The sequence below is a fragment of the Marmota flaviventris genome, chromosome X, assembly GCF_047511675.1.
Source record: "Marmota flaviventris isolate mMarFla1 chromosome X, mMarFla1.hap1, whole genome shotgun sequence".
Lineage (NCBI taxonomy): Eukaryota > Metazoa > Chordata > Mammalia > Rodentia > Sciuridae > Marmota > Marmota flaviventris.
The window spans coordinates 44,000,864-44,025,639 of record NC_092518.1 but is presented as its reverse complement, the minus strand read 5'-3'; the positions used below and the strand labels follow the sequence as shown (position 1 = coordinate 44,025,639).

At 44.8% G+C, this 24,776-nt stretch overlaps 1 protein-coding gene and 1 non-coding gene across 2 annotated transcripts; both read right to left on the bottom strand.

The window, feature by feature from the left end:
* Positions 1-286: 286 nt before the first annotated feature.
* LOC114082500 (melanoma-associated antigen D4) lies at positions 287-7,425 on the bottom strand. Its single transcript, XM_027923692.2, has 13 exons — positions 7,361-7,425; positions 6,143-6,383; positions 5,072-5,899; positions 4,490-4,693; positions 4,319-4,382; positions 4,124-4,203; positions 3,682-3,773; positions 2,995-3,074; positions 2,869-2,911; positions 2,457-2,519; positions 1,360-1,474; positions 651-1,081; positions 287-456 (listed from the first exon to the last, which is right to left on the bottom strand). The coding sequence occupies exons 2-13, from the start codon at positions 6,350-6,352 to the stop codon at positions 447-449; spliced, it is 2,220 nt and encodes a 739-aa protein (XP_027779493.1). The 5' UTR covers positions 6,353-6,383; positions 7,361-7,425; the 3' UTR covers positions 287-446.
* Positions 1,705-1,834, bottom strand: LOC139703380 (small nucleolar RNA SNORA11). Its single transcript, XR_011705758.1, has one exon. It is a non-coding gene; the product is annotated as a small nucleolar RNA SNORA11 (small nucleolar RNA).
* Positions 7,426-24,776: the final 17,351 nt, after the last annotated feature.

Genomic DNA, 24,776 nt, shown 5'->3' with positions numbered 1-24,776 from the left:
TGCTACTTGAGCTGCCTTCATGGGGCATCACAAAAGCGCTTAAACTGGGGCCTCCTCCAACTCACTGTTCCCCCTCTCACCTGGAACTGCCACACCTCCCTGCATTCCACCTGTAACTGTACCCGTGAGCTTCATCTGCAGAGGCGAGGGCCACAGATCCAGGACAATCAGAAGAAGCGACCTTCTTACCAGACCAGCCAAAGGCCAATCATAGCCACACATGCACAGGTCAAGCAAGAGACTACCCAATTCATTTTGCAACTTTAATGTAACACTGATACCAAAACATGAACACACAAGAAAAAGCACACAACGAAAGCAGGAGCAGCAAGGGGAGCTTCGCGTTGCACGGCCCCTCCGACCCACAGGGAGAAGCGCCTGGAGTGCTGCTTAAGAGGGACTCTGCAGAGGCAGTCTGGCTGGATGAGGAACATCACGGCACGTCCTCAACGCTGTCTGGAACACGAGGAATAAAACGGAAACGGATGGATGGAGGCCCACAGCAACCAGCCAGGGGTAATACAAAGGGCAACGGGTATCATTCCATGTTTCCACAGGCTCACCACTGCCCTGCCCCTAGCCCTCCTGGGGCCTCCCCCGGCCTCCCCCACAGCCCTCCTGCAGGTCTCACGGCCCTGGGAAAATCTTACTGGATCCAGGAGAAGAAGCTGGCGCCAACTCGGGCGGCATTTCTGGTCCGGATGGTGGAGCTGGTGCTGGGGCCATCAAGGATGCTGGTGCTGGCCCCGCCGTTGGTGCCGCTGCTGACACCAGCTCTCCATGTGGCTCTCCTGTTGGCACGGTTGCTATTCAGAATGTACTGATGGTACCTGGCCCAGAACGCAAAGGGGATCCTGGCCCAGGCGTCGCCGAAATCCCCGTCCTCATCCCAGGTCAGCAGCTCAGACTGTATGTCGTCCCAGCTCCACCGCCCAATCAGAGCTTCGTCCCCGATATTCATCTGCGCCCTCATCTGGGCCCTGGCATGTTCCTCGGCCATCTCCACATCCATCGTCTTGAAAGCATCATCCACAGCCTCCAAGAAGTGAGCCTTCCATTCCCGGGGGTCCCGGTTCTGGTTCTGAGGTGGGAAACAGCAGCCTCAGTGCCAGGGCTACCCCACAATTCGGGCAGCACCTGCTGCCGGCCACACCCTCCTAGGCGCTTCAGGAAATGACCACAAAAAGAAAGACCCCTGGAATCAGGACACATCCGGCACAATCACGACCTCTGTGAACTTGTCTTCTTCGCTTAGGAACCGCTCAGCGTCCACGCGAGGAGGCCGTGACCAAGAAACGAACAAGGCATGCAAAGTGCCACCCCCCCGAGGCCTGGCACCCCACACAGGTTCCCAGGTACCTGGGCAATGAATCTCAGGACCCTCATCTTGCTGGTCTCATGGCGGGCTCGCAGGCCCCACAGAAACTCATACTCAGGCGGGCTGCTGTTGGGGATCTTCTTGTACTCCAGGTACCTGAGCCAGAGAGGAAAATGTCCTTGGCTTCTTTCCCAGCAGACCCATTGTGGAACCCATGGGTTCCATCGGGCCCCTCCTCTACCCCAGAGCTGCAGTTCGGCTGGCAGAGAAGGGCTGCCCCGCCTGCACCCAGTCTCACCCCCAGGAATTCCACCCCCAACAGCGTGGCCCTCACAGCTTCACAGCAGTGGGCCCACCCGGAAGCCACGTGCAGGTCAAGAGTGGACATGTGTAGGGCATATGCTCACGGGGAGGCCACAAGTGTTGTGCCTCTCATCATCATAGCCCCAGAATTCCTGTTGGGTGTGTTGTAAACAGAGGAGCCATTCTTCGGGCCCCCTGCTCTGAGCACACCCCGTCACTAGTGGCCCAAAACAAAGAAAGACTGCGGAGCCCCTGAAAGATGTACCATTGACAATGGCAGGGAATAAAGGAAAAAAAAAAAAAAAAAAGAGTCAGCCAAGATCTCCATGGGTTAGTCTAAATTCCTGACCCTTTTGTGTGTGTGTGCATGTGTGCCTGTCCACACACCTGCCCATCTGCCTGTGCACATGCCTGCCCGTCTGCCTGCCTGTGTCCCTGCTTGCATGTCCTCCAAGAACCAAGGGCAGGTTGGGTCTAGGCCTGGAACCCAGGAGAGCTGGGCGCCCAGCCTTTCCAGCTGTGGGCCATACTTGGAGACCTCCCTTCTCCAAGCCCCTGGCTCCTCAGGTGTACAAAGAGCAGGGGAAATTCCTGTGGCGGTCCATAGGGCAGGTGTTCAGTGACATGGTGGCCCTAACACACACATGCCCTCAGCACACTCCCAGTCAACACAGGCTCCCAGTTCCAGAGACAGCCCCAGAATTCTGCCCCCTGACCTCACCCGGGCTGGGCCCTGCTCGTGCTGGGTTACAAAATGGGATGGGCATGTCTTCTCCACCCAACTGGCACTGTGGAGTACCCCAGAGTGATGTGAGGTCAGCTCAGCAATACTTACTTCTGCTTCACGAAGTCATCTGTGATCAGCTTCCTCAGATCACCAAGGAAAGGGTGCCTCACCCTGAGTGCAAGCAAAGACATCCATGACCAGTGAGGGTTGCAGTGGCGGACATGGGCGGCAGCATTTCCGGGCACCTTCACTGGCTTCCCAGCCCGTGGGGACTGCCTTCCCAGGACACGGCACAAAGCAGAGGCCAGGTGACCCGGTGGATCCCCTGACTCTGTCTCTCTGAGGTGTCCTCTGTGGACAGAGCTCTGAGGGGGCTGAGAGATTGGCATCATTACTGCATCCATCCCTAGGGAGACCCTCTGTTCTCTAGCTAGCCCGGGCGCCCCACTCCTTTCTAATCCCGGGACCTCCTCTGCCATAGAAGAGCACCCAAGGGCAGGGGCCGAGGAGCTAGTCATACCCAGGGCGCAGTCCCATCTTGCGGAGTGCCTCCCAGAGGATAGCTGCGAGGGGAGACGGGGGACGAGAGATTGGCACCCAAAGATGAGACCGTGGCCAAATCCCCAGGTGCAGAGCCAGCACTCACCCTCGCTGGCACGGTTGCCATTCATGAAGATGACGCCCAGAATCACCAAGAGGAGACTCAGCCGAGGAGTGTCCTTGGTCCTACAGGTGGAGAGAGAGGGAAGGGATGATGTGCAGAGGCCACTGCCCTCAACGATGCAGCCGGCTCACCATCCACCCTCTCCCAGGTTGCCCATGGGGAGGGGAAATTCTTGGCAGGGATACGTAGCCTGATGCCCCATGGATCACAGACAATTCCACCTGGTGGAAAGAGACTTAACTGCCTCGCCCATAACCGGGGCATCTGATACCCCTCCCCCCCAGGGTTCTGCAGAGCATGGGGTGAGTCAGGGAGCACGGGCTGGGCAAGTGGCCATGGGGTGTCCAGAGGCGCCTTCAGGTGGGCCATGCCCACCTCAGGATCTGCACTCTACAGGAAGCTCTCCCTGGAGGACCACCCTGCTGCGCCCATGCCAGCAGGGATGCAGTGAACCACCTTCCTCCCACCCAAGGGCAAAAATCCCAACAGCAACAAGGTCTCGCCCCCCCAGAATGCTACTCATTTTATACAGCGGTCCCTGGGCACTGCAACCTCCCAGGGTGGGCCCTGCCGGGGGGGCCCTCCAGCCCTGGGTTCCTGGACCCTCAGAGGATGCAGACAGGGACAAGGCATCCCCAAGGAGGTCACGACATTCTTTCCCCTCCTTACTTCCCGAGAAGACGAGCTGAAGAATCCCGGGTGCAGATGAGAATGTACAGGTGCTCCTCCTTGTCGATTTCCTTCAGGTGGATCCCAAACTTCTACATGGTGAGAAAACAGAGTGAGATCTACCCCCACGCTGGGCATCGTGCAGCCAGCCAGTCAAGCCCCATGAGACGTGTCCTCCTCCCCTACTCCAAACCTGTGTGTGAGGGTGGCGGGGGGGGGGGGGAGGACAGGAGACCCACCACAGGAGACAGACTCTCAGAGCAGGGCCTGGGAAGGGGCAGGTGTCGCCCTGCGGGGGCAGTGGAAACTCACAGGTGGAGGGCTAGCGGAGGTCCCCAGAGCAGGCAGGGTGGGAACTGGGCCTCCAGGGGCCACAGGCCATCCCACTGCTCCACAGCTCTAATCTCCAGTGGCGTGGAGCAGCTTCTGTCCCCGCACCCACCTTTTCCAGAGTGTAGGTGGCTCGTTCAATGATCTCAGGGAAATGTTCGTCATATTCCCGAATGACGTCCTTCATCATGTCTGTGGGAGGGGGGCAGTTAGGGGAGGCACCCGGGCTGAGCAGGGTCCTCATAGCTGAGCTCCCTCAGCCAGTCATGCTGAAGGCAGCGGGTCGGGGCCCCGCTCTGCTGCCTACCTGAGCGCTTGATGGGGATCTTCTTGTAGTCCTTAATCATTAGGTATTTCACCAGCTTATTTGCCTGGAGGAGGAGGAACGCGGGGGTACATCGAGGCATGGGTGGCCAAACAGTGCTGGCCCGTGGGGTAGGAGGGGATGGTGACGCAGAGTGTGGACTTCTTATCTTACCCTCTCTTGCAGAAGGGTCACGTTGCGAGGGGGCAAGCACAGGACATGCCTCGAAGGTATCTGGGACCTTGGGGCCACCGGGGGCCGAGGGGCCGGCTGAGCCTGTGCCAAAGAGGGGGGCTGCGATGCTCTCCAGGTTGGTGGCACGGCGGGGGGCTCTCTCTCCTCCTCGCTGCTCTCATAATCCTCGACAAGGTGCTTGGACTGTATCATGAGAGAGAGAGGAGACAAGCAGGACTAGCAGACTTCCCGTGCCAATGCACCCGCCACACACCTTCCCCCCAACAGGCGCTTGGAGGCGAGAGTAGTATGAGCAGTGGCTGGCACGTGCTGAGAGCTTGCTAAGTGCCAGGCTCTGAGCCAGCCTCTTCTCCCACCAGCCCCGAGGGCTGGAACTACGTGGAGTCAAAACACACTCAGCAGCCTTGTGCTGCGGAAGCATGGACTAAGCTGGGATGAGAGTAGGGGGAGGGTGGGGAGGGGAGGAGAGGAGAGGAGAGGTGAGGTGGGGAGAGGAGAAGGGGGAGAGAAGGGGCAAGGCAGGGGAGCCAGGGGCTGTGCCGATGGCACAGGAGTCCATACCTTCTTTGTCCTCTTGCCTCCCATTCTGGTCCAGGGCTCAGCACTGTGCTGGGCAGTGGCAGCTGCCCCCTCCTGCTCAGGGATGCTTGTGGCCGCCTTGGCCTTGGCCGCGGCTGCTGCCGCCACGTTCTGAGGCTCCACCCACCGAGTCTTGGCCAGCGCCTTCCCAGACTTGGTGGTCTTGGGCCGGGTGGCTGACCCCTCCCTGGCAGGTGCTGCCTGGGGCACACAAGAGGCAGCACTGGGACCCTCTGTGGGGGCCTCTTGGGCTGGGGCAGGTCTCTTGGGACGAGGGAAGGCCATGCCACTGACACCTGCCGGCTGAGTGAAATCAAAGACATCGTTCTGGCCCAGGAAGGCTGTCTGGGGCTGGGTGGCATCCCTCTCGCTGGCACTTGGAGCCTGAGTGAAAGCACAGGCGGTGCTAGGGCCCTCTGCAGCAGCTTCCTGCGCCAGGAAGGCCGTCTGGGGCTGTGTGGAGGTTGCTGGAGCCCCAGGGGCAGCCCCCTCACTGGCGACTAGCGTCTGGGAGGTCTGCTGAGAGGCACGGCTGGTCTCAGGGGTGGCCCCCTGAGCCTCGGCATATGTCATTGGCTGGGCGTCCTCTACTAGGGCCTGCTGTGCGGCCCTCATCTGGTTAGAGATCGCCTGGTTGAAGGACCTGCGGGCAGCAGAGGCAGCAGCCCGAGCGGCTCGGTTGGAGGCGGCAGAGCGGGCTACGTTGGCAGCGCGGGCCTCCGTCTCATTGGCAAGGGTGTCCGGATCCAGCTGCAGTGCCTCCACCAGGGTCTGGGCCAGCACAGGGTTTTCCAGTTCCCAGGGCTCATTCTGCAAGGCCAGAGGAGCGGGGCACGAGAGGGGAGGGCATACACAAGTCGACACACTGCCATGGTGCTTCCCAGGAGGCCCAGCCTCCTCCCACCAGCTGGCCCTGGCCACCCCTCAGCAAGACAGGGAAGGTTAGGGAAAGCTGGCCATGCCTTGCCCACTCCGCCCTCCCCCTTCCTTCACCCACCCCGCTGCACAGGGGTCAAGGCTCAGGGCAAGCAGGTGCTCAAGAAGGAGCCTCACCGCTAAGAAGCGAAAGCCTGAACCCAAGCTCCCAAAGGCTCTCAGGAGATGGATGTCAAGGCTGGTGAGGGTGCCATAGCCACCGAAAGCACCAAATTCTTCATAGTCGTTGCCTCCAACCATCTCTTCCTCCCTGGCTCGCTGGCTCCCCTCATCCATGTCTCCAGAGTTGGAGTTTTCCGACTGCCCGCTGTGGCTTCTCTCAGCCATGCCACGGGTCCCAAGGAGAAGACAGCTCAGCCTGAGAGGGAGGGTGAGGCAGCTTCAGGGGGAGGGTGCGGGATTCAGTGAGGCGGGATCTCTCGCGAGCTGAGGGGCCGCAATCATCAGGTTACTAAGCAGTACAAGGCAGCACAAGGAGGTGGTGGTGGCGCAGCGGCGGCGGTGGCAGCAGCGAGGGGGTGGGGTGGGGGGGTCTGACGGGGTAGCCGCGGTCAGGGGCAGAGCCCCACCAGAGGGATAGAGGAGGCCCCGTCCCCGTCCCCAAAGGGCTGTTGACCACCGGCAGGCTCCCCATCCCTGAGGCTACGTTACAGCGTTTGAACTGGGGGTGCACCTGAGAGCTCAGGTCCCAAGAGTCCCGAAGGGGATGCGTTGAGAGAGGGAGAAACAAAGGGCTTGGGCTTGAGGACCACAGCTGGGGACCACGACCAAGGGGGAGCCGACACCAGGGCTCAGACAACAGCGACAGCCCCAAGCTCTGGGAAACCGAATCCCGGGGACCTTGGGGCCAGGTCCCCGCCAGGGCGGGGGTGGAGGGGGGATTCAGCTGATTCCGGTCTAGGCTGGGCTCGGAAAGGATGGCTAGGGGTGGATGGTGCATAGGATGAGGGCCTTGGACCTAGGCGAGGTTCCAACTGGAGCCCTGGTGAGCTCAGGTCCAAGGGCCGGGTCTCCGGGAAGGGGGCAAGCGGTCAGCTCCTCCGGAGTCATCTAGGAGCCTGGGGTGGGGGTGGGGCCTCGGACCTAAGGAAGCTCAGCTCTGAGCACACGGGTCTGCCCCACGGGTGGGGAGCATGGGCTCTGGGGCCGGTAGGCTGGGGTCTGGGCGCGCGGGCGTGATGGTCATAGCGGGGGTGCTCCTATCTCCACCTCGGGTCTAATGGGGTTCCGGTTCCGAGCGCTCCGGCTTTGTTCAGATCCGGAGGGCGGGGGCAGGGCGCAGCGTGTCGGGTTGCACTCGCCCTCGCCAGGTCCTGTCTGGGGCTGGATCCTTACCTTCCCTGGGGCTCCAATGGCGTCCGTCCTCAGCACCAGGAACCCCGCAGCCGCGCCCTCGCCTACTGCTGCCAGCACAGCAGCTCGGACCACCCCGCCCCTTTTCTCCGCGCACCCCCGGAGGCTGGGGAGCCTGCGCATGCGCGGACCCCTCCAGCCCTCCCGCTTTCCCAACAAAAGCCCTTTCCTCCAGGTCCCCAGTGCGCATGCGATTCCGCGGGTGGGTGGGTGGGTGGGCAGGGGGGCGGCGGGGTGGGGGTCTTCTTCCCGCCAGATGCCCCTTCACCCCTCCTCGTCCCACCGCAGGCGAGCTCACTCGTACCCCGCAGTACAGCTCCACGCACCCAAGTTTCTATTCTCAACCCACACCCCTCACTGTTGCACAATGCTTCTAGCTGCTGCCCTTTCACCCAAGCTCCTCCAGCCTGGTCCTGGATACTTTATGCCCCATTTCCCCGACATGTCCCCTTTGGCCACGTCAAAGAGGTCTCTGGCAGCGTCTGGAACCGCAACAAGTGGGAAACCCTCGACCTGTGACCTGCGGGGCCAGGAAACTGTTGGTGGCCAGAGGATGGAAGCGCCCCTCGCGCTGCCCTCCACCATCCATCTCTGGGGCCCCCAGACACTCTGGCTACATCTGCCACCTCCACTGCCTTTCTTGCAGCTTGGCAGGCCACAGCGGGATCCGTTGCCAGGCCTGTGTTCCTCTCTCAGCAGCTCTGGCAGGTGCATGGAGCCTCCCCATTTGACAGACCAGGAAACAGAGGCACAGACAGACACAGGGCAAGGGCCAGACAAGTCCCGGAGCCAGTGAACAGAACGTGCACCATTTGGGCCCGGTTCTTTCTGAGAGCAAAGTCCCTGTTGTGCTCCTGCAGGCCTGGGGACCAAGGCACCCTCCTCTCCTCCATTGGAGCCATATACCTCCCCCACCACCGCATCTGCCCCAAAGGAGCAAGGGTTGTGCTCTGGGAGGCCTAAGCTCATGCCCTGAGCTCTGTGTGGGCCCATCCATATGTGGCCCTTGTTCCTTGTGGAGGTGTGTGTGTGTGTGTGTGGGGGGGGGGGGGGTCTGCTCTCTGCTGCCACTGCAGAGCCTCTTGCCTGTGACGCCCTCAGGCTGCCTTCAGAGACCTTCCAGGTGCCCTGAGGGAGCTGCCAAGACAAGCGGGTGTTTCTTGACAGTCTGTCCCATGGCAAGCCCTGGTTCAGAACCAATGCTTGCCTGCCCCCTTCCACGCCAGGGGTGGTCTTGCAGAAAAAAAGCTATGCCCCGCCCCCGGCTGTGGGAGCCTGCTGGGGTCACTAGAGCCCCCTGAACCTGGCTCTCCAATGTGAAAACATGGGAAGCACAGTAAGGGGATCCTGCCCAAGGACATCCAGGCTGCTGTGCTTCTAGGATGACCAGGAGAGACTGCTTTTGAGGCAGAGAATGCAAAAGCCCCATCTCAAATCGGAATGCAACTCTTCTTTTCCCAAGAAGAAAACATGTGAATTTATTTCCGCTCTGTGTGACAGGGAGCCTTCAGAATGAAGACCCAGAAGAACAGGGAGACCTGTGTATGTGGGGGAACAATCTTGCAGAAGTACGGTTGTGGGACCAAACGGTATAACACAATGCTAATAAAAGGAGGGGAGCTTCAGAAGCCCTGCAGGTTTGGGATTCGTTTCTGTGTCCCTGCATGACATCCACTTATTCTGGGTATGGGAAGGACCCCTCTGGAATGATGTTCTTAGGGTCCAAGTTAGGGGAGCTTTGGAGCATTCTTTGACAGCCGGCTTCAGGGGAGAAGGGTGGGAAAAAGTCAGAGAGCCTTCCCTCCTTCTGCTCTTTTCTCCGAGGCCACAGCACCGTATCCTGGGGCACAGTGTCCTGAACCCCATCATTCATCCTCCCCAAGAAGTTGCCACCAGTCAACTGGGTGGGTGCCTTGTCTCCTAAGCCATTGGACCAGTCTCCCCCAGTCAGGCCAGTCCAGTTAAACAGCCAACAGTGTGTCTAGGTACAAAGAGGTGGCTTCGCAGGTGGGCTTCCTCCCCAGTGGGCCTCTCCGTGGTGGGATCCAACAGGTGTCTAGTGACGGGCATTGCTAAATGGAAGCAGAGGAGGAGCGGAGGTTAGTGGTCAGAACCACTTCCATCTCTGAGTCTAGAGGGCCGTCGGTCAGGAAGATTTCCAGGTTGGAGTGTGAAGCATCTTCAAGTGAAGAGAGGACTGGCAATGGCAGCCCAAAAGAGTTCCCTGGTCTGCGGTGTGGGTCAGGTGTTGCAGTGAACTTTCTGTGTGGCTTGTTTGGAAACAGGTACAAAGGTTGTCCGTCCGTGCATAAGCTGCTGTGGTGATTTCTCTGGCTTCTGTAATGAGAATGTGTTGGACGCTTACTCTGTCACAAGCACCGTTACAAACACTTGATATCTTAATATTTACGTGTAATATAGCTCATTGAGTCCTCACAGACATGTCATGTGATGAGACACATATTTGCCCATCCTCGTTTTATAGACGAGAAGGCCAAAGAACAGAGTAACTTGCCCAAGGTCCGGGGTAGCAAGACTTGGAGACCTTGTCTGTATAGACTGAGAGCTGGTGGAAGAATTGAGGAGTTCTCAAGGGTATTAAGTAGGTCTAATTTGGGGAGCCAGTGATTTTCTTTTGCAATTAAGCTTGTTTTTCACGGATACTCAGGAACATTAAAAAAAAAATGAATCTTATTGGGACACCATGTGATGTTCTGATAGTCCTGCACATTGTATAATGTTTACTTTCCCTTAATTCATTTTATCCTATACATAAATCATAGGAGTGGTACTTATCGATGTGTTACTATGTAATGTTTCTATGGCCTTGTCCGCTATGTAATGTTTAAATCAGCTCAAACACGTCTATCTCCTCCAATGCTTTTCATTCCTTTATGTCCACAACTTTCAAAATCCTTTCTTTTAGCTCTGTGAAATGTGCAGTACATTGTTACCGTCTACACTCACCCTACCCTGCAGTGGCACACCAGGGCTTCTTACTCCCCCATAACTGTGTCTCATCACCCATTGACCAACCTATATAATCAGTCCCTCCTTGTCCCCTTCTCTCCCCAACCTCTGGGAACCACCACTCTACTCTCAACTTCTGTCAGATCACACTTTTTACATTCCACATGTTGTTTCCATTTCACTTGTTTTATAAGCATTATTTATATATAGTCAAGGGACTCCAACAAACAAAACAAAAAACTTGAAAATAATGAAAATTTGGAGAATCATTTTTTTTTATTTCAAAATATATTTGTGAAACTACCATAACCAAAACAGTATAATACTAGAAAAAAAAAACGGAAATATGAACCAGTGGAATAAAATAGAGACCCCAGAAATAAACCTTCATATCTATGGACAATTTATTTTAGAAAAGTGTACCAAGACTATTCAATAGCGGAAGGAAGAGTCTTTAAAGCAAATGATATTGTGAAAATTGGGTATCTACATGAAGATAAATGAAGAAGTACTCTTACCTTTCACCAAATGTAAAAGTAACTCATAGTGAATAAACTAACTAAATGTAAGCAGATAACTATAAACCTTGTAGAGGAAAACTTAAAGGATATGTTCCATACCATTGTGTTGGCAATGATTTCTTAGGCATAATACCAGAAACACATGCATCAAAAAAAAATTGGACTTAATCACAATTGATTTTTTGCATCCAAAGACACCATCAATAGATAGTGAAGTCAATGCACACAATGGAAGAAAATATTTAAAATTAATATTGTATAATAAATATATTAATTTATTATGGATATTCCATAATATAAAATGAGATTCTATAACTCAATGACAAAAATATGATTCAGAAATGGGGAAAGAACTTCGATAGACATATCTCCAAAGAGATACACAGATGGCCAATAAGCATTTGAGAAGATGCTCAACATCACTAGTCTTTAACGAAATGCAAATAAAAATCACAATTAGATACCCTTATGCACCGTTTCAAATAGCTACTATGTTAAAAATACACACACCTGCACACACACATAATCCCCCAAATGCAAATTAAAACCACAATAACCACAATATCCCTTCACATGTGTTAGACTTGCTATTTTAGAAATATAAAAGGTTGCAAGTGTTGACAAACCTGGAGACACAGGATGGTGATGTAAATCACTTGTTGGTGATGTAAATTAGTTCAGCCATTCTGGAAAATGGTATAGAGTTTTCTCAAAACTTAAAAATAGAATTGCCAAGTGACCTAGAAATTCTAGTTCTTCTATCCAAAAGAAGTCAAATCAGTATGCGAAAGAGATATCTGCATCCCCATATCAATTGTCACATTATTTACGATAGCCATAATGATATGGAATCAACCTGAGTATCCATCAATAGAAGATCTGACAAAGAAAATGTGATGCATATACATAGTGGAGTACTTACTATTCAGCCTTTAAAGAGAAGGACATTCTATCATTTGTGACAACATAGAAAGACCTGGAGAACTTTGTGTTAAGTGGAATAAGCCAGGCACAAAAAGACTGGGATTTTAAGAACTCAAACTCATAGAAATACAGTAGAATGGTTGTCATCAGGAGGTAGAGGACAGAGTTTGGGAGGTGCTTATCCATGGATACAAAATTTCAGTTAGAAGCATCACAGATCTGTTATACAATATGATGGATGACTATGATAGCAGTATGTTGTGTTCTTTAAAATTGTTAGTGATTAAGTGTTCTTACCACAAAAAAATCAGTATGTGAAGTAATGCATATGTTAATTAGCTTCAATTTAGCCATTCCATAATGTATGCATATTTCAAAACAATGTGGTATACACAAAAATCTATATACTTTTGTCAATTAAAAAATAAAATGTAGAAAAACACACAAACCAGAAAATGACAAGTGTTGATAAGAATGTGAAAAAATTACATTCCTGGTGAAAACATAAATGGTGCAGTCACTATAGAAAATAGTGGGGCTTTTTTGTAGTGGTCATTCAAAAAATTAAATGTGAAATTAGGACATAATATTGCAATTTTATTTCTGATTATATAACCAAAACAAGAAAGCAAGGACTCAAACATATATTTCTATTCCCATGCTCAAAGCAACATTATTTGTCAATAATCAAAAGTAGATAACTGGGTAAACCAAGAATAATTATATACACAGTGGAATACTATTCAGCCTTCTGAAAGAATAACATTTTGGTACACTTCATAAAATGAATGAACCTGAGGACATTAAACTAAATGAAATAATCCAGACACAATAGGAAAAACGTATGATGTCACTTAGATGAGTTATTCTGAGGAGTCAAATTCATAGACAAATAAAATGTTGATTGCCAGAGGTTGAGAAGAGGGGAATGTAGAATTATTTTTAAGGTATACAAAATTTCAATTTGAAATGATGAAAAGAATCTAGAGATGGGTTGTAGTGATGGTTGCACCAAAGTATTAGATATACATGATGCCACATTTATGTTACATACATTATAACACTATGAAAATATTAAACATAAATACTGTCACATGCCCAACTCATTTCCCACATTAGTATGAAACAGAAATGAAAACCTATATCCACATCATAATATATATTTGATATATATTCGCAAGTTTTGCAGGTTTATTCACAATTGCCCAAACCAGAAACAATGCAAACACCCATCAACTGTTGAATGAATAAAGAATATATGGTTTCTTTATACAATGGAATATTATTCATCAATCAAAAGAACAAACTATTGTTACACATTACAAATGTGTTCTTGCAGATAGCTCATTTGTTAATCAAATTTCATTGATTTATTTATTTTGCTATTGAGTTGTATGAGTTTCTTATGCCTTCATTTGTAAACTCCCTATTGGGTATATGGATTGCAAATATTCTCTCCCATTTCATTGATTGTCTTTCCTTTTGTAGACTGTATCTTTTTCTGGGAAAAAACTTTTTAGTTTGATATAGTTTCACTTTTTTTGTTTTTGTGTTTGGTGTCATATTCATAGGATCATTGTGAAAATGAATACCAAGGAGTTTTCCCCGTTTTCTTCTAGGAATTTTATGGGTTTGGGTCTTATATTTAGTTATTTAATTTATTTTGAATAATTTTTGCATACAGTAGAAGACAAATATCTAATTTCAATCTTTTGCATGTGGATATCCATATTTCACAAGATTTATTGAAGTGACTATCATTTCCATATTGTGCATTCTGATCACTTTTATTGAAAAATGGTTGACTGTTATGTGTATGTTTATTTTATGGACTCAGTTGTCTTCTATTAGCTTATGTGTCTGTTTTTATTCCAGTACAATATTCTTTGGATTATTATATATTTATAATATACTTTACCATCAAGTAGTGTGGGCCTTCTTTTTCATGATTGCCTTGGATATTCAGGGTCTTCCAGGTATATGAAACAGGTCTCAACATCTCTAATCATGAAGCAAATGCAAATCAAAACTATAATTGAAATGGCACCCTCATACCTGTTAAGATAGATAACATCAAAATGTCAAATGATAACAAGTATTGGTGAGGATGTAGGAAAAGGGAATGCTTATGCACTATGGTTGGATCAGATGGTGGTGCAGCCACTAGGGAAAAAAGTATAGACATTCCTCAATAAGCTAAAACTAGAACTATTATTATGATCCAGCAAATTCTACTTCTGGGTTGCTGAGAGCCACGGCCGAGTCTGTATGGCCCCTGGCATTTTGCCAACAGTATTGATTGACAGGCGAGGCATTACTATCCGCCTCTGCCGCAACTTTTGAGTTCTCGCACTATTTTGGAGTTCTCGTAGGGATTTCCGGGGATTCCCCGAGAGTTCCCATTGGTTGGGGAAGTGCAGGAGGAGGGATTTCCGGGAGAGATATTTCCGGCTGGGGGTTCCTGGACAAGCCTCCTGGCGTTAGGGAGGATTCCCCGGGAGCTGTGTGAAGTGTTTTTCTGCAGTTTAAAAATAAAGTTTGTTCCTGCTTCAGTGGCTCGTGATTTGTGCCCAGCCAGACTGCGGCACTGGGTATATATCCATAGAATTGAAACCAGGATCTTAAAGAAATGTCAACACTTCCATGTTCATTACAGCATTATTCACAATAGTCATGATCATGGAAACAACCTAAGTGTCCATCAATGGATGAATGGATTAAAAAAAGTGATATGTAATGGAATATTATTCAGCCTTTAAAAAGAAAGAAAGTATGCCATTTGCAATAATATGAGTCAAACTGAAGGATATTATGCTAGGTGGAAATCATCCAGACACATAAAAATAAATACTGAATTATCTCATTTATATGTGGCATCTCCATTTATATGTGGAACAAATTTGGGGGATCTAATGTACAACATGATGAAAATACTTAATAACAATATATTGTATGATTATTTACCAAGAGGGTAGGAATTAAGTGTTTTCAGTACCAAATAACTTTATGAAGTGATGGATATTTTAATCTACTAGATTGTGAAAATCAATTAATAATTTATGCATATATCACAATATCACATTGAATACCTTACATACATTCAATTTTCCTTGCCAGTTATACCTCAATAAATCTTAGAAAGGGAGGAAAAATAAGTAAAGCCATTGTATTGCTTGAGGAAACAGTAATGACCTTTCATGTAAGCCAATGAGGATTCTCTTAGGGACTCATCATTACCACCCATCTTCTATATCTAAGACTAGAGTCAAGCACCAGCAAACTCATAAAAAATAGGTTTAAAGTCTTATGCCTGAAAAGATGTGTCACACTCCAAAAGTACTACTCGAGTTTTCTAATTCATATAGTTAGAAATCCAGAGAATATGTGTGGGAATAGATAGGAGATAATGGCAAAAGAAACATAGAGTTGGATCATGCCAAATATATTAATGAGGGCTCACTTAAAGATTCTGAATTTAATGTTGTGGCTTGGGGAATTATAAAGGGGTCTAACAGCTTAGATAATGGACAGAAAACATGAATCAAAAGATTGCCCACTGTGAGTCAATTGGATATGTTCAACTTCCTGTAGAGAAAGAGAATCAAAGGCTTAGGGAGATTGGAATATTAGAGTACTTTTGTCATTTAGGACCTACTCATCCATGCTGTCAAGATTCAGAAGACACATCTTAGATCAATACCTTGAGAAATAAATTTGAGGGGAGTCCCAACATCCTTGAAGAGCTCCTTATCCCTCTTCTCTGTATGCCAGATCTCACAGTAGGAGCCACAGCTGCTCAATTGGAAAATCTAAATGCATTAAATGTAATTGCATCCCTGAGTATCACAGATAAGTAGCATTATTTAACCACTGAAGACAAGATGGTCAGAGTTACCATAATGGACTAAGAGTTGAAGAAGCAATCTGAATAATCGGAGTCATACCGACCTATGGCATTGAGAAGTGAATCATGGTTTTATAGAAGTAAAATAGATAGAAATCCTACTAAATTATTACCTGGTCTCTATAAGAAAAAATGTTCTAGGTAAAGTGAAAAGAAAGTGAAATCATAAAAGCAGGCAATCATTGCCCTTCAATTAATTCTCAGACTAGAGCCAGTTTACAAATTTATTCCCCTGGAATGAAGGGGAGGCTGAGCCTCCTTAAGGAAGGACTCCAGAATACTACAGATAATTAACACTGCTAATTTCTTTGCACGGCTATCCCCAAAGGGGCCCACAGCCTTTTGCCAAGGTACATATGCTTTGGGGTAAAGGAAACAACTGGGGACAGCTAGACATTGACTCTGGACTGACACTAATTACAGGAGATTCAAATGTCACTGTGACCCTCCAGTCAAACTCAGGGCTTGTGGAGGTCGGATGATCAATAGACTTTATGGACTAATTTGTAAGGCACTTTAATATCAGAGGGTGGGAAATAAATCAAACTAAAGTTCAGTAGCCTTCTATCTCAGTGAAATTTCTAGAATCCCAGTTGTGTGGCACCCAGCACAAGACTTCAAAACAGATCCAAACTGCTGTGCAAAGTTCTCTACCACTTGGGCCATATAATACAGTATATCCAATGTTGCTTCACTGATATGCTGTTTGAAATCTTTTGTAGAGTCTAGTTGAATTACTGTGTAATATTTTAGTACCTTGAACCAAGGCCCTGCCATAATCCTCAAATACTACTCTTCTTCTAAGAAACAGCTCATAGAGCATGAAGAGAGAAACTTTTGAGCAGCTACTTCTCTGGGATTAATATCCAGAAAAGATACAAAGAACTAAAAAAACTTAGCAGAATAAAAACAAATTTCCCAGGCTGAAGCTGTGGCTCAGTAGTAGTGTACTTGCCTGGCATGTGTGAGGCATTGGGTTTGAGTCCCAGCACCTCATATAAATAAATTTTAAAATAGAGTTCTATTAACAACTAAAAAAATTAAAAATTACTTAATAAATAGGCAAAAGAACTAAACAGAAATTTCTCAATAGAAGAAAGAAAAAAAGGCTCATAAATATGAAAAAATGTTCAACATCTCTAGCAATCAGGGAAATGCAAATCAAAACTACACTAAAATTTCATCTTACTCCAGACGAAAGGCAATTATCAAGAATATGAGCAGCAATATATTTTGGCGAGGTTGTGGGGAGAAATGAACACTTGTACATTGTTGATGGGACTGTAGACTAGTACAACCACTCTGGAAAGCAGTATAGTGATTCCTTGAAAAACTGGTAATGGAACCACTACACAACCCAGCTAACAACACTCCTTGGTATTTTCCCCAAAGATCTAAAATCAGCATACTACAGCTATACAGCCACATCACTGTTTATAGAAGCACAATTCACAATAGCTAAAATATGGAATCAACCCAGATGTCCATCAATAAATGAATGGATTAAGAAACACACACACACACACACACACACACAATGGAGTTCTACTCAGCCATTAAAAAGAATGAAATTATGGCATTTGGTGACCACAGGTCACCAAAGTTTCTATGCAAGCTAAGATTCTCATTTTCTGGTAAGTGGATGGAAATGGAGAATATGATGCTAAGTGAAATTAGCCAAACTCAGAAACTCAAAAGTCAAATGTTTTCCCTCATATGTGGAAGCTAGAGCATAAAGTACCAATTAAATACAAATAGACGAGTGAAAGGAAGGCTAATAGACTAGAGGAAGGAGAAGGGGAGGGGGGAGGAAAAGGGGGATTGTGAACTGAAATAGATTTCTATGCATGTGTGAGTATGTTAGGATGAATCTAACTATTAGATATAACCATAAAGCTCTAATAAAAAATAAAATGAGGGGGCTGGGGTTATATAGCTCAGTGGTAAAGTGCTTGCCTTGCACATGTGAGGCACTGGGTGTGATCCTCAACACCACAAAAAATAAATAAATAAATAAATAAAGATATTGTGTCCATCTTAAATTAAAATAAAAAAAGAAAAGAGAAGAGTTCTTGACCTGATACTGGGCCTTAGTAGAAACTAAATATTTGAACATGGGTCACCAATGTTTCTATGCAAGCTAAGATGCTCATTGTAAAATGGTTGTGCACAGCAGCACTGCATCATCAAATGAAGTGGCATGTACATGATTGGGCCCAAGCAGACTATGAAGGCACAAGTAATTTACATGCAGACGTGGTCACAAATGCCCATGGCCTCCACTCCTGCAGTACTATCTCTTCTATCTTAACCTGCACCTATGTGCACTAGGGAGTCCCTACAATTAGTTGACTGAAGAAGAGAAGACTCTGGCCCAGGTTATAAATGGTTTTGCATGATATTCAGTTACTACCCAAAAGTGAACGTCTATACAGTTCCATTCTGGGACATCCCAGAAGGAAATGGTAAAGGGAAATCCTGTCAGTATGCAGAATTTCGGGTTGTGCACCTAGTTATATATTTTACTTGGAAAGAAAAACAGCCCAGTGTGCAATTATGTACTGATTAGTGGGATATAACCAGTGGTTTGGCTTGATAGTCATGAATTTGGAAGGAAAGTGTTTAGAAAATTGGTGATAGAGATTATGAGGGAAGAGATACATAGACAGACCTTTTAATGGACAAAAATGTGAGGATATTCGTGGTCCAAGTGAACACTCACCAAAGCATGACCTCAACAGAGAAAGATTTATTAATCAAGTCGATAGGATGACACATTCTGTGGATGCTAGTCAGACTTTCCCCAGCCATCTGTCATTGTTCGATAGGTTCATTCATAAAGCAATCATGGTGGCAGGAGAGGAGATTATACACAGGTTTAACAAAATTGACTTTCACTCACCAATGCTGATCTAGCTATGACTATTTCTGGGTGCCTAAATTTTCAGCAGGAAACACAACACAAAACCCAGTGGGATTGTCAGCCAGCAACCTGATGGAAGGCTGATTATATTGCATCACTTGCCTCATGAAAGAAGCACCATTTTGTCATTATGGAATAGATATTGCTCTGCCTAAATTTCCACCATAAACCTTTTGTTTCCTGTACAGGTACTTAATTTATTGGGTGATGCCCACCCACATTGGAGAAAGCTATCTTCTTTACTTGGTCCACTGATTCAAATGCTAATCTCTTCCATAAACATCTTCACAGACATACCCAGAGACAATGTTTTACCAACTATCTGGGTACCTGTTATGATTAGATATTAAATGTTCCCCCAAAGCTCAGGTATACAACAATGCAAAGTTTAGAGGTGAAACTATTAGGTTATGAAAGCCTTCACCCAGTTAGTGAATTAATCCCCTGATAGGGATTAACTGAGTTCTAACTGAAAGCAGGTAGAGTGTGGCTGGGCGAGGTGGGGGGGTGCCTTGGGGATCCATATTTTTTCTGCTGTGAGGAAAAACTCTCTCTGCTTCTTGATCATGTCCTGAGCCGCATTCCTCCACCACACTCTTTTGCCATGATGTTCGGCCTCATCACAGACTCAGAGGAATAGAATCAGCCATCTATGGACTATGACCTCTGAAACCATGAGCCCCCAAATAAAATTTTCCTCCTCTAATTGTTCTTATCAGGTCTTTTGATCACAGCAGTGAAAAAAATGACTAAAACAGTACCAATTAGCCCAGCCACATTGACATATAAAATTAATCATCACAACATATCTTTTCATTTTCCTTTGATAAATGCCTAAAAGTGGAATGTCAATGTCATATGGTAGGTGAATATTAAGTTTTTGAAAAACAAGAAAACTGTTTTCCAAAATCGCTATATTATTATACCTTACTATCAACAATGTATAATAGTGATAATTGATTTAACATTCTCAACAACACTTAATAAGGTCAATCAGCATTTTAATTTTAGCTATTTTATGGTTATGTAGGGGAAGCTTATTTTGTTTATAATTAGTATTTCCCTAATAACTAAAGGTGTTAAACACCTTTTCATGTCCTATTTCCCATCCACTTATTTGTTTTGTGAACTGTCTCTTCAAATCATCCCATTTTCTTATTGCATGCATTAGGATGTTTTGCCATATTTTTAAATTGGTGCATTATAGTTGTACATAATGGTGGAACTTGTTGTTACATATTTATACATGCATCAATATAACAATATTAATTTGACCAATAATAGTCCCCCGTATTTCTTTGTTTCATCCCTTTCCTCTACTCTACTGATCTCCCTTCAGTTTTCATGAGTGGCCTGCCCACTTTTCTTTTCCTTTTCTCTCTAGCTTTTACATAAGAGAGAAAACATGACTCTTGACTTTTATTTTTTTTTAGTTTGGCTTATTTTACTTAACATAATGTTCTGAAGTTTCTCCCATTTTTTTCACAAAGGACATAATTTCACTTTTCTTTATGGATAAATAAAATCCCATTGTGTATATATACTGCATTTCTTTAATCATTCATCCATTGCTGGAGACCTAGGTTAATCCCATAGTTTGAATATTGTAAATTGTGCTGCCATAAACATGGGTATATATGTATCAGTGCAATATGATGACTTTCATTCTGTAGGATAAATACCAAAGAGTTGTATAGCTGGGTTATATGGTATATTCTTATTCTTTTGAAGAAGATTCATACTATTTCCATAGTGTTTTTACTATTGTACAATCCTACCAATAGTGTGAAAGTGTTCCTTTATCTCCACATCTTCTTCAGCATTTATTATTGTTTGTATTTCTGATGGCTACCATTGTAACTGGAGTGAGATAAAATCTCAGTTGAGTTTTGATTTGCATTTTCCTAATTACTAATGATGTTGAACATTTTTTCATGTATTTAGGGGCCATTTGTACTTATTTTGATGTATCTCTTTAGTTCATTTATGCATTTATTAACTGTGTGTATTTGTGTGCATGTGTGTGTTAAGTTTTTTTTAGTTTATTACATATTCTGGATATTAATACTCTGAAGAGTGGCTAGCAAATATTTTTCTCCCATTTTTAAGTTCTCTCTTCATATTTGTAGTTGTTTCCTTTGTTGTGCAAAAGCTTTTAAAATTGATTTATTAACTTAGGGAATTCTTTTCTGAGATTTAGGGGTCTATTGATAAAATAGTTGCTTGAATCTATGTGTTGGAGTATTGACCCTATATTATCTTCTAGGATTTGAATAGTTTCTGCTCTAAATCCTAGATCATTGATTCATTTGGGGTTGACTTTTGTGCAGGGTGAGAGAGATCTAAATCCATTCTTCTCTGGGGATAATAACCAGTTTTCACAGCACAATTTGTTAAGAAAACTGTCCTTTTTCCAGTGTGTGTTTTTGGCATCTTTGTCAAAGATCAGATGGCTGTATCTGTGTGGGTGTGCATGTGTGTTCTATTATGTACTATTTTTCTTTGTGTCTGTTTTTATGCCAGTACCATGCAGTTTTTGTTACTATCCCTTTGCAGTATAATTTGTGATCAGGTAATGTGATGCCTCCTTTTTTGACTGAGAATCGCTTTGGCTACTCTGGGTCTTTTATTCTTCCAAATGAATTTTAGGACCATTTTTTTTCTAGTTCTGAGAAGAATGTCATTGGCATTTTGATGGGGGTTACATTGAATCCATAGATTGCTTTTCATAGTATGGCCATTTTAACAATACTAATTCTGCCTATCCATGAACATGAGAAGTATTTCCATCTTCTTGTGTCTTCTTCAATATCTTTTTTCAGTGATTATAGTTTTCAGTGTACAGGTCTTTCACATCCTTGGTTAGATTTATTCCTAGATAGTTTTTTAAAAGCAATTGTGAAAGAAATTAGGTTTCTGATTTCTTTCTCAGAAGATTTATTATGGATGCATAAGAAAACTATTTATTTTATTTTTGAATATTGATCGTGTAACCTGATATTTTGCTTTTAGCAGTTTTCTGGTGGAGCTTTCTGGATCTTCTAAGAATAGGATCATATTATCTGCAAACAGTGATACTTTGACTTCTTTCTTTCCAGTTTTACCCCTTTATTTCCAGCTTTGGCCGATTGCTCTGGCTAGAATTTTTTATATTATATGGAGTAATAGTGGTGAGAGTGGACATCCTTTTTAAAGGGAAATTGTAATTTTATTTTTTGTCAGAACTTCTTTTTTTAAAAAAATGGCACATAATAGTGGAATTTATTATTACATATTTGCACATGCACACAGGGCATAACAATATAATTTGGCTAATATCCCTCTCTAGAACTTCTCCTCTTGCCCTTAGTCCTTTTCCTCCACCGATCTCCCTTTGACTTTTTACTTGTTCTTTTTAAATATACATGACAGTAGAGTATATTTTGCTATATTACACATACATGGAGTATAACTTATTCTAATTAGAATGTCATTCTTGTTGGAGATGAAGTAGAATTTCACTGGTGGTGTATTCATATTTAAACATAGGAAAGTTAAGACTCTTGTCTTGTTCTGGATGCTTTCAGTTTTTCCCCATTCACTATGATGTTGGCTTTGGGTTTGTTGTTTATAGCCTGTTTTAGTAAGTTTTGTGTTGCTGTGAACAAAAGACCCAACAAAAACAATTTAGAAAAGGAGAGGTTTATTTGGGGCTCACAGTTTTAGAGGTCTCAATCCATATACAGCCACTCCATTGTTCTGGTCTTGCAGTGAGGCAGAATCTCATCACTGATGAGTTTGTGGAGGAAAGTGCTCAAGAAAGATGTGGAACCTGGAAGCAGAGATAGAGATAGAGATAGAGATAGAGATAGAGATAGAGGGAAGGAGAGAGGGAGAGAGGGAGGGAGGGATATATATATATATATATATATATATATATATATATATATATATATATAGAGAGAGAGAGAGAGAGAGAGAGAGAGAGAGAGAGAGAGAGAGAGAACACACACGCACACGCACACGCACACTCTACTCTCCAGGGACAAAATTTGTACCCAAAAGGCCCACCTCCCAGCCATAACCTGCCTGCTTATGGTTACCTCCCAGTGAATCCCTACAAGAGTAATGCACTGATTAGGTTAAGACTCCCATAACCTAATCATTTCATCTCTAAACTTTCTTGAATTATCTCACATATGAGCTTTTGGGGGGCACCTGATATCTAAACCATAGCATAGCCTTTATGATGTTGAAGTACTTTCCTTCTATCCCTAGTTTCTTCAGTGTTTTTATCATGACTATGTGCTAAATTTTGTTAAAGGCTTTCTCTGAAACTATTAATATGATTGTGATGTTTTTCTTTAGTTCTATTTATATGGTAAATTATAATTATTGATTTGCATGTATTAAACCACCCTTGCATCCTTGGGATAAAACCATCTTGGTCCTGATATACAATCTTACTATGTTGTTGAATGTAATTTAGAAATGTTTTATTAAACATCTTAGTTCATCAGGAGTCTTGATCTATAGTTTTCTTTCCTTGATGTGTTTGTTCTTATCTAGTTTTGGTATGAGAGTGATACTGGGTTCATAGAATGAATTTGTAAGTATTCCATCCCTTTATTTTTTTATTTTATTTTTGAGTACTGGGAACCGAACTCAGGGGCACTTGACCACGTTCCCAGCCACATTTTGTATTTTATTTAGAGACAGGGTCTCACTGAGTTGCTTAGCACCTCATTTTTCCTGAGGCTGGCTTTGAACTTGTGATCCTTCTGACTCAGCCTCCTAAGCCGCTGGGATTAAAGGTATGCACCACTATGCCTAGCTCCCTTTATTTTTCATGGAATAATTTGAGGAGCATGGGCATTGGTTCTTTATTAAAGGTCTCCTAGTATTAAGCTGAAAATCTATTTGGTCCTGGATTTTTGTTTGTTGGAAGGCTTTTTATTACTGTTTCTATCTCATTGCTAGTTATTGATTGTTTAGATTTCCTGTGTCCTCTTGATTCAAATTTTGCAAGTCATGTGTGCCTAGAAATGCATCCATTTCTTCTAGGTTTTCCAATTTATTGGAATATAAGTTTTCAAAATAGTCCCTAATGATCCTCTGGATTTTATGTCTGTGGTGATTTCCCCTTTGTCATTTCTAAATTTTTTTACTTTGGGTCTTTTCTGTTTTCTTTTGGTTAGTTTGGCTAAAAGCTTATCAAACTTGTTTATCTGTTCAAAATCAACTCTTCATTTAATCGATCCTTTGTAATTTTTTTTTTTATTCTCAATGTCATTGATTTTGGTTCTGATCTCAATTATTTCCTTCTTTATATTGGTTTTGGAATGAGTTTGTTCCTGTTTTTCAAGAGCCTTGAGATGCCTCATTAGGTCATTTATTTGGGATCATTCTCATTTTCTTATTTAGGAACTCATAGCAACGTTTTTTGTTTGTTTGTTTGTTCTTCCTTTTGAATCCCTTATTCCAGAAGTTCTGGTATGTTATATCACTATTCTCATTTGATTCTAAGAATTTTAAAATTTCTCTTATCACTCATTCATCATTCAAAAGTGTATTGTTCAGGGGCTGCGATTGTGGCTCAGTGGTAGAGCGCTCGCCTCACACATGAGATGCCTTGGGTTCAATCCTCAGCACCACATAAAAATAAATAAATGAAATACAGATCTTATGTCCAACTATAACTAAAAAATAAATATTTTAAAAAGTATATTGTTCAATCTCTATGTTATATATTTTCTGTAGTGTTTTTGGTGTTGATTTCTAATTTCATTCCATTATAATATATTAAGATGCAAGGAATTATATCAATTTTTTGTATTTGCTAAGAGTTGCTTTATGGCCTAAAATAAGTCTATTTTAGAGAAGGTTCCATGAGTAGCTAAGAAGAAAATGAATTCAACTGTCATTGGATGAAATATTCTATAGATGATTTATAATGTTTTTTAGTTCTGAAGAGACTTTATAATATTTTTTTAGTTCTGAAGAGTCTTTACTGAATGTATATCTCCATGTCTCAGAGACATGTATTGAAATCACTCAGTATTATTGTTCTGGGCTCTATTTGAATCTTTAATTTGAGTAGGATCTGTTTCATGTAATTTGGTTCACCAACATTGGGGGCATAAATATTTATTTTTGTTATCTTCTTGTTGGTTTGTT